General features: G+C 36.6%; 1 protein-coding gene across 2 annotated transcripts in view; it reads left to right on the top strand.

Moving 5' to 3' along the window:
* Window positions 1-12,396, top strand: part of LOC109076618 (protein lin-7 homolog A) — a 47,051-nt gene that overhangs the window by 32,764 nt on the left and 1,891 nt on the right. The window contains exons 3-5 of one of the 2 annotated variants that reach the window (XM_042722214.1): window positions 3,274-3,345; window positions 9,157-9,366; window positions 10,885-11,096. In XM_042722214.1, the coding sequence (XP_042578148.1) occupies window positions 3,274-3,345; window positions 9,157-9,366; window positions 10,885-11,096 (494 nt within the window). Of the gene's footprint in view, window positions 1-3,273; window positions 3,346-9,156; window positions 9,367-10,884; window positions 11,101-12,396 lie in introns of both variants that reach the window. The other variant, XM_042722215.1, reaches the window with a different exon arrangement.

The raw sequence follows: 12,396 nt of genomic DNA, 5'->3' as shown, positions 1-12,396 counted from the left end.
ACTGGGACACACACACATGCACACAAGTATAGCTTCTGAAAGATTTACTTAGGTCCTAAATCTATTGATTTCTTCCGTCTGGTTGCACTGATCATTCACACATCTATTGAAGTTCAGTCACTAAAGGTTAACAAATTAAAGTTTCTTCATTGGCACTAAACTAAACACAATAAGCAGCTAAAAAAAGGATGTAACTAGATGATTATGACTGAAAAAACTTTATTAGATTATCATATAAAATGCTAGTTGGTTGTTCCATGATGAAGAAAGTCATACAAGTTCGAAGTTAATGATGACAGACTTTTCATTTTTAGGAGATCCATTCCTTTACCTGAGCAAACTTTACTGCACTTGGTGCAGAACTTCAATTGGCTTCCCAAACAAGCTGTATTTTTAAAAAGATGACAAGTCAGACACATAAAATATCAACTAAGGTAAATATATAAGGTGTACAACACTGCTGTGCAGAAAAATATTATGGTGCAGCTTTCGGCATGAAACATATTTCATATGAAGATTGTCACCCCTCCTTAGTAACATAATCTATATTTTTAACTGTAGACACTTAGCAGCCTCATTCATTTTTCTCAAGCCATTTCTTAAGGCTAGGGCTGTCAAAATTGCTGACAAACTAAATTTGAATTTTGTCTTTAAATATTATCAATATTCGAATTATATTCAAATTTAAAAGGCATAATTTCAGTTTAGCTTTTAACCAAGATTTTGGTTTCTGTCTTAAGGCCACAAGAGGACATATCGAGCAAAATATAACTAATATAACTAATGCACGTTTAATACAAAACCAATCACAAAGAGTACTTTTTTCACTTAAAAACATGATGCAGTGGGATGGGGAAAAACCGCCATAAAGTCTCGAGACATGTTTTTCATAAGTTGAACTTGCATCAGTTTTACACGGCTTTCTAAACATGTGTCTCTCTTGTGCGAGACGCGAGTGCAACGTTTGTGTGAACGACTTGGTTTCAGTTTTGACGTAAACAACATCATCTCCGCATTGATGTTCTTTTTTTCCACAAAATTTTGAATGAGCAGCGCCGCATTTAGTGGGTTCACCTGGAAAGGCTGAAAAAAGCATTAAAATGCAATGACACCTACATCGTCATCGCATCTTGTGTTCCACTGATAAAGCTGTGTGACACACACCTAAAATCTGAATACAATGATTTTTATTTTAAATTCGACGAATATTTGAAATTAGATTTTTTTGACAGCCCTACTAAAGGCCGTCCAATAGTAACGCCCTGTTGAGAAGATTTAAAGAGAGTGGTTTAAAGTCAGCCGGCAGAGCAACAGGCATAGAAAGAGAAGGTTTTTTATCACACTAATCTCTCAGTAGGAGGTTAGTAAAACAGCTAAAGATTCTGCCCAAGGTGCAGGAGGACAGATTAAAGAGAAACTTGTTATTTATGGGGGAGAGAGCGAGAGAGAGCTGGAGCTTCCTGTAGCACCAGCTGCGTTTCAGAAGCGCTGGTTAATGAGATAAACATAGGTTCTTCAAATCCTCACAGTACCTCAAGCTAATAGTCTTGTCCCTGGGTGGTGTGAATGCAGATATGGGCTCTGTACACGCACCTGCTTGTGAGAATATAGAACCGGTGATGAAAGACGTTGCATGTGTTGCATTTTAGAAAGGAGTCTGTGGCTAGAACTGGATTAAGCTCTCTTTACAAACTATTTAAAAAAGTGTAAAGGTAGAATCTGAATAAAGCATAAATCTAAAACTAATTTATGCCAAAATGTCAAACAAACTGTTTTTGGTCATGTAGACCAGTGACGCTTTAGCTTTTTTTTTTTTTTATTCTTGAATATATTAATATGAATATTTATTTGACCCTGGAGCACAAAACCAGTCTTATGTAGCACAGGTTTGTAGCAATAGCCAACATTACATTGTATGGGTCAAAAGTATCGATTTTTCTTTTATGCCAAAAATCATTGTATGGGATATCAAGTAAAGATCATGTTCCATGAAGATATTTTGTAAATTTCCTACCATAGATAGGATATATAAATCTCAATTGAAAAATTGACACTTAATGGTTTTGTGGTACAGGGTCACATATATTAAAATGAATATATTTGAACACCACAGTAACAGAAACAAACTATTGCAAGTACATAAACACATGAGATCTCAGGTATTTGTGTGTGTGTGTGTGTGTGTGTGTGTGTGTGTGTGTGTGTGTGTGTGTGTGTGTGTGTGTGTGTGTGTGTGTGTGTGTGTGTGTGTGTGTGTGTGTGTGTGTTGTGCCATTAAAGAAATAGTTCACCCAAAAATGGAAATGAAATTAAAAATGATTCAGTTTCAGGCCATTAAAGGTGTAGATGAGTTTGTTTCTTCATCGAAACAGATTTGGAGAAATGTAGCATTTCAAGACTTGTTCAGCAGTGGATCCACCTAATACAGTAAAGCTGCTTTGACACAATCTGTATTGTTAAAAGCGCTATATAAATAAAGGTGACTTGTCTTGACAAATCTGTTCCAGTGAAGAAACAAATTGATCCACATCTTGGATGAGGTTGAGTAAATTTTCAGAAAATGATTATTTTGGGGAGAAATATAAGGTGCGGTCACATTTAGATTTGTATGGCGAAATGCAGTCATCTCAATAGGAATCCACACGATAAGAAATTTTGTTTTAGGGATAGATGAAAAACTTCCCCATGCAATTTTCACATCAGATGTAAGTTTCCATGAAATTGCTCGATTTAGAAGTTACCTCTGAGTAAGCGGTACTTCATATATCGCCACACTATTGACAGTGCACCTTCTTTGCCAACAAAACTTCACCAAAGTTTTGCTAATATGACCTTCAAACCAGATGCTATGATTCAGGTAGCTTTCTCTGCCAAGACAGTTGTTGACCTAAAAGAAAAAACTGACCATAGAGAAGCAACTTTAGAGAGAAGTTACCCTATTGCTCACTATAGCACCCCCTGTGGCCACAATGAGAATGCAACATGTTCTTGTTTTGCATTTCTAACGAATTTCATTTCAGAATGTTAAATCAAGCTTTGTTTTGGGCTTTTATCTTAGAGCAAGGTAAAATATTGAACAATTTCCTAACAAATGGACACTGTTTTGCTTTTTAATTACATAAATGCTATTGAACCACCAGTTTATCTGCAATCTATAACATGATAAACCTGGCTGACTTGAATTTGTAATGCCTGCTGTTTATCCATGTTTTTCATCATTTTGAGAAATGTAGAAGAACTGAACCACATTTTTTGTTCTCTTTATTTTAATAGGTCTATCAATATATGCATGAAACAATAACAGTGAATGGCTGTCCAGAGTATCAAGCACGTGCCACAGCTAAGGTAGGTCTGACTTTATTCATTTCAAAAAATCACCTACCCTAAAGTTTCTGTATTACACATAGAATTATATATAAGCTAGACTAATAATAAAAACCCTTTTCTGTCGTCAAATGAGCAATGACATGAAACCCATTAAATAAGAACATTTTCAAATGTGTTTCTCCACAAACTGTCTTGATTTGATCAACACAGTCAGCAATTAGCCAGACCTGCATGCAAACACTTGCCAGTTGCTCTTCAGACACTGTTACTGAAACACCATTCATTTAGATTCATACTGTGTGAAGAGTGCACTCTTGTGAGAAAGAGAGGAGACATAAATATGAGAGGGGGAGGAGGCAATAGAGTTGCTGAGTACTGGATGAGCAGAAATGCCTCGCTGAATCTTTAGTGGGAGAATTTCAGCCACACTACAAAACTGGTTTATTTTGGGATGAGTGACAATCCCCAGTCAAATGTGGTAATTTTTTTCTATCAATCAGTCTATCTATCAGACACTCCAGCTTGCAGATATCTCAGACTTAAATTATATTTTGAGGAATAGACACTTTGCACACCTGACTGGTTGCAGGCAGGTGCATTTGACAGATATGAATAAAAGAATAGGCTAAAGCTTGCAAATAACTCTCTTAATTCAGTGCTTTAAAACGTTTTCACATATAAGAGTTATATTTAGTTATATAATCACATATCTGAGTTATTTTTATATACACTACCGAAGAAATCTCTTTTGCTCACCCTAGTGAAAAATAAACATACTAAAGTGTATTTGACATACATTTATTTCAAGTATACTACAAATACATTTATATATTTATGTACTTATATATTGAATTATAATTTGTATATCAGTAGCCTAAGTCTTGAGCGATATGTCAGTAAATATGTTAATAGATTTGAACTATACTTAATAAAAGTATTTTAACTATTGCTTTTTTTAGGGCACCTAAGGTCTTGAGACTCCTGTTCAGTTTCATTTCTGGCTCTGTTTTTTGAATAAAAGATTAAAAGAATCTTGACCCTGATTGGATGATCCTGAAACTAGCCTAATTATAGAGGGCTCTTTAATACTGATTAGTCGACTTGTCATTCAAGCAACCCACCAAGTGCTTGATTATGAAACTATGTACTGTACTTAAGCACATACAGGGACATGCACCAATCTCGTGCACCAGACTCGTGCACAGTTACACCGTTAGACACAAAAAGAGATATGCGAGACAGAAAGCACGCTTGGATGCTACAAAGGATGCTGAGCGATACCCTGCAGTACCTTTTTTAAATAGCTCAACAGGCCGCACTTGTGGTTGTTGTTGTAATTGTGTTTTGATCCCATTTAGGCTTGCATTCAGTGTAATAGTCCATTAATTATGCAAATCCAAGTGAAGACTTTAGTTATTGAGGGCGTTCTTTGCATTTCAAATATCTGGAATGTTAAAATGTCTCCTGACATACACTAATGATTGTGTTTTAAGTGGTCAGATTATAAGAAATCAAAGGTAACACTTTAGTATAGGGACCAATTCTCACTATTAACTAGTCGCTTATTAGCATACTTATTAATAACACATTGGCTGTTTACTAGTAATTATAAAGCACATATTCTGCATGAGCATATTCTACATCCCTAATCCTACCCAATACCTAAACTTAACAACTACCTAATAAGCAGCAAATTGGGAGTTTATTGAGGCAAAAGTCATAGTTAATGGTTTGTTAATAGCGAGAACTGGACCTTAAAATAAAGTGTGACCAAATCAATTTTTTTTTTTTTTAATGTGTTTTGTGTGATATGGAATGTAATTTTAGTTACAGAAAACTTCTTTCCTAGTCCAAAAAGACCATTGTTGAACATGACCGCCCACTTTTACACATCAAGAATGCCTATTCAGTGTTCAGTGACTTTGTCCACCCAGTCACAGTGAAGTAAAGAGGAAGTAGGATAGATACTATTCATTAAAGCCAGGTGAGGATGTTTTATTCCAGCTGGTACATAACTAAGAATAATGTGCCATTCAAGTGCAGTCGGAAATATCAAAATTTCGAATTACGCACATGAATGACCAAACAAAGTCATATTTACAAGTGGGAAACTCAGCATTCTAGATGATACATGAGTTGCCTAGATGTGATGTTGAAAGATTTTGCAAGTTAATTTTACATGCTGTGTTTCAGTCTTTTTAAAGGTGTGATGTTTGGAAAATCTTATAGACAACAAGTGTGAAGTTAATCACTTGACTTTCACTGCTTTATGTATTAACTGTTTTATGTATCACAAACATTTAATTTTAGGCTACTTTCATGTTATGATCCCAATTTCATGTTTGGCATCTCGTAATAATGTATGCAAACAGTACAAGTTTTCAAGGTGCACTTGAGGGCACCGTGAGAGTAAGATAGAAACGTGCTGTTCTCTGCGTAATGTGTAGAGAGATTGACTAAAGCTTATTTTTAAAAAGTAGAAGTAATGATGTTACTGTGTAATTTAACAATTTCATTAAGAAAATGGCGGATGCTTTACAATGTCACACTTCGTTCCAGCCCGCTTAAGGATATTATCTACTCAATTTTTGATAACATTTTACTGAAAAGCATGCTGGAAATCTCACATTCATTCCTCTAGGACATTTTTAAAGCTCGTGTTAGCAAACATCAGTAACCAAGGAAGGTGGAGCATAGTGAAGGGTCAATTATGAATTTTTGAGTGCAAAACAACCTTGACTAATATTAAAAGCGGGCAGCAGGGGAAAAATAAAATGAAAAACAAATTCATGACCCTGATATTTAATTAGGCCATCATCCTATCATTGCTGAAGGACAAGTTTTAGAGGTGACTTATATTTTGGCATTAACGGTTTTATGATCTAAAATGACTTTCCTCTGCCTAATCTCTTCAATGGTTGGCAATTCATGCACAGCATACGCTTTTAGAATTTCTTTATTATTTAAAGTCTTTGTCCCTGATTCAGTGTCATAATACATTTTTAAAGACACTTGCTACTTTTTAGACACTGATGCAGTTATTGTCTGTGACTTACAGGCTTTTGATTTCAACATAATGAAAACAAAGCTATGATTTTAACCAACAGTGTGACTCATTTGAGTGGTGTTGTAATAATATGGAACTATACTATGCCAATGGCAATCATACAGAAAACAGCAGCACTTAGTGTTATTAGTATGCTTAGCAAGCAGGTCTCACCAGATGAGCAGAATTAGCATATCAATTCTAATGCAGGATGTAAATTATAAAAGTCTTAGAGTGCCTCAAAGCACCTCTCTTGGTCACTTTGAAAAGTTACTACAGGTTTCAAAAAGCATACTGGACTCAAATCACTAGGCAAAAGGGCGATTAGCATGTGTGAGCAGCTTGCATATGTGTGCCGTTGGGACAGTTTTCAATCGATGGCACATAAATAGCATGAAGAACAGCTCTAAAAGCCAGAGTCATCCTTTGGGATCCCCTGCAGCAATTGTCAATGAGCTCCAGTCGGCTACTCCGGCTTGCATTTTTTCCATACACCAAGTGCATTGCTGAAGCCAATATTCATTACCACTTGACATTCTTTGTGAAGAATGTGTAATTATTTAAGATGCAATTTGTAAGGTGTACAATGAGCCTGAATGGGCCATTGCTCAGAATAATGTAAGTACTGAGTTATCTGACATCCTACAATTCTTTCAGGTGGCATTAAATGGAAAGTTCACCCAAATTACAACTGTGACATTTTTACTTACCCTTACTTACCCTTGTGTTACTTTTCGGTGGAAAATAAGAGGAGAAATCTGAAAAATGCTAATGCAGCTGAATGAACTATTGATGGAGTAACATGAAGATTCTTCAATTTCTTTCAATGGAAAAAATAAAACAAGACAGGTTTGAGGTGACAAAAGAGTGTGTAAATAATGGCGATTTTCAGTTTTTTGTTGGACATTCCAGTAACTCGCAGTAGATGCCAAGGTCATGGATTCTATTCACAGAGAATGCAGCGTACTGATGAAATGTATAAAGCTGAATGCAATGTAAGTTGCTTTAGACAAAATGTAAATGTTGGACTATTCATGTCATTTTTTTAAAATCTTTTAATCATCAGCAACCTGATGATTTACAATTCAACAAAGCAAATGAAAGAGTCCAGGCTTCAGAAATGTTTATTATATATCTACTTTTTTCCTCAGAGAGGATGTAGCTGTGAAGGTCGAGGGACTGGGAAGAGGGTGTCTTGCATGCAGAACACTTTAAAACGGCATTTCTTTCAGTGTGACACAAAACACTGTCACACAGTGTGACAGGGAAGGTGCTGTTCTTTCGGTTTCAGAGATCAGAAAACTGCTTGGTTTGCCATTTGGGAATCTGGCACCTTGCAAAGTCTCCAAAAATCCCTGGTGTTTTTTTTTTTTTTTTTTTTTTTTTTTTCACCGTTTCCTGTGTGTGAATGCCTTAATAATGAGAGGGGCCCCACATTGCTGCACCTGTAGCTACAGTGTGGATCAGCGGGAAGTGCTTTTGTCTTGTTTCCTGGTGGTTGTGCTTGGCTAACAAGCTCTGAAGTCTGAGGAATTCAGATGACAATGCAGGCAACACTTCAGGTTATCGGAAGCAGTTTCTCTTTCTGCTGAATTTACAGCACAAACAGAACAAGCTGACATATTCCCACAGGCTGTGGAAAAACTTGGTGGGATGTACTACCTGACCAAAAGTATGAGGACATCTGGACACCTTCCTTTTGCTAATACTGTATATCCGCTTTTGACTAGACCAAAGTCTAAGAGAGTCCATCTAAAGGTAAAGCTTCTATAAAGCCAAAGTGGAGCTGTTTAATTTGGCTTTTAAGAATGTAGCATTGAAAGTGTACAGTGAGGCTGACGGTTCTTGAATATTAATCTACTTTAATGTGTTTCAAGAGAAAGGGGTCTCATGCATCAGCTAATAAAAACTGCTGTCTTGAATGCAAAGAAGATCCTTTGTTCTTAATAATGCCAACTGTTATGGTTTTTTAAATGCTCAAAACTGCTATCTAGAGAGCAGGTTTGTATATATTAGCCAATACATAAGGTACAATGCACAACTGCTCACAAAACCATCCAAGTTGAAATGTCCCTCACTGCTATATTTTAAAGATAAAGTATGTGACTCCATTGGTTAAGCCTATGTTGCTGTGTTGGACTAGTTAAGATTTTCAGACAAAAAGAGTAATGGTTTAATAGTACCACAAAGTTTGCTGATATATCACACAGAAAAGGTACATTAAGTATCAAAGTTTTTGTGCACCCAAATTCTGTCATCACTCACCTTCATGTTGTTCTGAACCCATAAGACTTTTGTTCATTTTAGGAACACAAATGAATATTTTTATTATTTTCTCATCATTTCTGTCAGTCCATTTAAAGTTTAGCTATCAACAATTTCAAGCTTCAAAAAATTAATAAAGACATTGTAAAATTAATTCAATCTCCTGAAGACTAAGCTTCCATTTACTACATGTATGCACGTTGACCATATTTATAACCACATCAAATAAAAACCAAATCATATCATATCATATCATATCATATCATATCATATCATATCATATCATATCATATATCAAGTGATCGTATCTCTTCAGAAAATTTGAATTAATCCGTGTGATATTCCCCTTGCTGTTCACCGCCAAGCTGTTTGTAGATACTTCAATCAAAAGGCAATCACAAATTTGATCAATTCAAAATATTATTTTGTTAATCAGCCTTGACAGTTTACTGGTCTATCAATATTTCTCAGTCCTGTTTCACATTCACTAATATTTTGAACTCTTTGCTTATTACCAGGCCACGGTGGCGGCATTTGCAGCAAGTGAGGGTCATTCTCACCCGCGGGTGGTGGAACTGCCCAAGACAGATGAGGGGCTTGGCTTCAATGTGATGGGCGGAAAAGAGCAGAACTCACCAATCTACATCTCCCGCATCATCCCTGGGGGCGTGGCTGAGAGGCATGGGGGTCTTAAGAGAGGCGACCAACTACTGTCTGTCAATGGAGTGGTGAGCTGCCAGGGCACGACCTTTAGTATTCTGTAACTCTGTAAAAGAAATATGCATGTGTGTAATTTAAGGATGCATTTCTATGAAAAGGTATAAGACGTAAAGCTCAAGCAATTTAACTTTAGTAATTAAAACGTGGTTATTTGCAAAATAGCATGAAAATTAATAGGATGCATAATTGGATGGAACCTAACAGGATGGAAATAATATATATATTGGAATGAGACAAACTAATCTAACACCACAAAACACTGCAAAATATATCAATGCATTGTTAATACTCACTGATACTTATGGTTATGAATCATAATCACTTCCTAGAGGATGGTGACATTACTGGAATAGGTCACCCAAAAATGGGTTGATCCAAACCTGTATGAATTTCTTTCTTCTGTTGAACATAAACTGTAATTAAACAGTTGATAGTCCCCATTGTCTTCCACAGTATGAAAAAAAATACAATTTTAGGTAAATAGGGTCATCAAATGTTCTTTAAAAACTTGAGAATTTTCTTTTGGGTGAATTATCCCTTTAAGTGTTTGTGCAATAAAATTAAATGATAATTTCTAGGGGATGAATTTTTCAGCTGTGTAGAGCTGTCACATAAGATGCCTTCATGCTAGAAGGCTCACTGGCTTTTTAATCGATACAGATCATTTTGGGCTGAAGTGTGATTATTACGGCAGAAGGATTTTTACATTGATCTCAATGAACAAACATTTCCAACAGTCTACAAGGCTGATTGCATCATGCCGTAATACGCTAATAAATCCATTTTTGCAGCTCAAACCCATTAGAGACTGAATCTTCTAATCTTTCATTTTACTTAGGCTAAGCTTGATATTTTAAATTAATAAAACTGGACAAACAAGACAGAAAACTTACAGCAGGACTGTATCTAAAACTGAAAAAGACATGTCAAAAGACTTTATCTTTTCATAATTCACTGTAAATGTTTCAAATGTGTCGGATTGGAGCCAGATGATAATGAATCATTGAATGAATCTTTCAGTAAAAAAAGCTGTCTGTTCTTATAAAGCGATCTGAGTCACTGCTGCAGTGCAAGCCTTTTGAAGCCAGTTGCTTCTGTCTTCTCTGCCATCATTCAAGTTTTTTACAATTCTATTACATGAAGGAGTAATTTGAGTTACCACTGTCCACTGTTTCCTCACTCAAAGATGACAGAAGACTTCAGAAAGGATCCATTTGATTTCATTTGCGTTAAAGACTGTAATAGGAAAGCGTTTTGTAACAGCATTTGAGAAGCAATTTCTCATTAAACATGTTACGGTTCCTGAGCTAATAGGAAATTAATGGCTCTTTTGTGCCAAAATGTAATTGAATGTTCATCACCGTGGAGCATTTTCTAGTGCAGTTTTGAGCTGACAAAAGCTGACAAGTTGCAGCAGTCATCAACAAACTATTGAACTTCGAGACACACATTTGGTCCTTTGAATTAGATGACATGAACAACCACAGATTGCTCTGAAAAACCAATTACTGAATTATTTTTCCTAGAGTGTCGAAGGTGAACACCACGAAAAAGCAGTGGAGCTACTGAAAGCAGCCAAGGACAGCGTCAAACTGGTGGTGCGTTACACCCCTAAAGTCCTGGAGGAGATGGAGGCGAGGTTTGAGAAGCTTCGCACCGCCCGCAGACGCCAGCAGCAGCAGCTCCTCATACAGCAACAGCAGCAGCAAAACCTGGCCGCCCAGCAGAACCACATGTCGTAGGTGAGGCTTTTCATTGCTTTAAGGGTAACAGGACCTCAGCAGGGCAGCTCACGGAGAGGTTAGCTGCCCCTTCACCTCTTGAGGCCTGTGGGAGATACAGTACTACATGCTGCCTGTCACCAGTGGAACGTTGTTCTGAAAACAGGCCACTATTGTGTCTGAAACTCAGCTGTTTTGACATAATGTGAAATAATGAATCAATTGAAGCAGCTGGCAAGCAGTGCTAATGACATCACAGACTGAGCTCAATAAGTGGGATACGCTTATCAGGCAGCTGTCCAGACATTGAAGGATGTTTTATTAAACTACCTCTTCGTATAAGACTATAATGCAGGTTTTCTTCAGCCAACATTGAAAATACGAAATGAACTCACCCTCATGTTACTCAAACATGTATGACTTTGTGGAACACTAAAAGAGAACTTTTGCAGAATGCCAATGCTGCTATTTTCCATTCAACAAAAGTAAATAGGGAGTTAAAAGAACCAAGACAGGAACCAATAGTATTTGGTATCACTGACATCAAATCTCAGACAGTGTCCTGACACACCATTTCTCAAAGTACATCGAAATTGTGAATGAGATCTGAGAGCTATGAAGGACAAGGCTGCTTTCAAAAAATGAAAATAACTTAAATTTCAGTCTAGCCATCACAAGCTGTCATATGGCTTCAGGAGATTTGAAATATTACACGTCATATAAACCACTTTTATGATTCCACAATGCATTATAAAAAGGTGGGTTGGATTTTGTAAAGACTACATAAAGTAAAATGCACAATTGGACTATATAAAAAGTCATTATGAATTCCCTTTTTTATGTATGACATATCTTTCATGAATTGTAGTACATTACATATGCATTATTACATACAGGCTTCTTGTATTCTTGTACTGCCATTTTTTCAGTTTGGTGCTAATTGATATGTCATTGTCACACCCCATAGCTTCTGAAACAGTGCCTCCCCTTTTAGATAAAAAAGAGAAAGTATGCTTTCTCATCATCCTTTATCACTGTTTTAAAATAACAGCACTCTCATTTCCTCAAGACTTCTTTCTTCTTTGCAAATGCAATACAATCTGAGAGAATTCTATTAGTCAGAGTCTTTTCCAGACAGACCAAAGCACATCTCCTTGTATTAATGATACTCTGCCCATCTCGCGCCTCATTGCCTCCTCACACCACACTTAGCTCTGAGCAGCAGTATAGTTGGCAGTGTTGTGACCTCGCCATAGAAACAAGCCAAGCCTAAAATGAAGCTATAAGCAGTGCCGACTCAAAAGCAAGTCCGTGTGG

This window comes from Cyprinus carpio, chromosome B4 (assembly GCF_018340385.1).
Source record: "Cyprinus carpio isolate SPL01 chromosome B4, ASM1834038v1, whole genome shotgun sequence".
NCBI lineage: Eukaryota > Metazoa > Chordata > Actinopteri > Cypriniformes > Cyprinidae > Cyprinus > Cyprinus carpio.
Note: the sequence above shows the minus strand (reverse complement) of the source record. Positions and strands in the feature narration are given on the sequence as shown.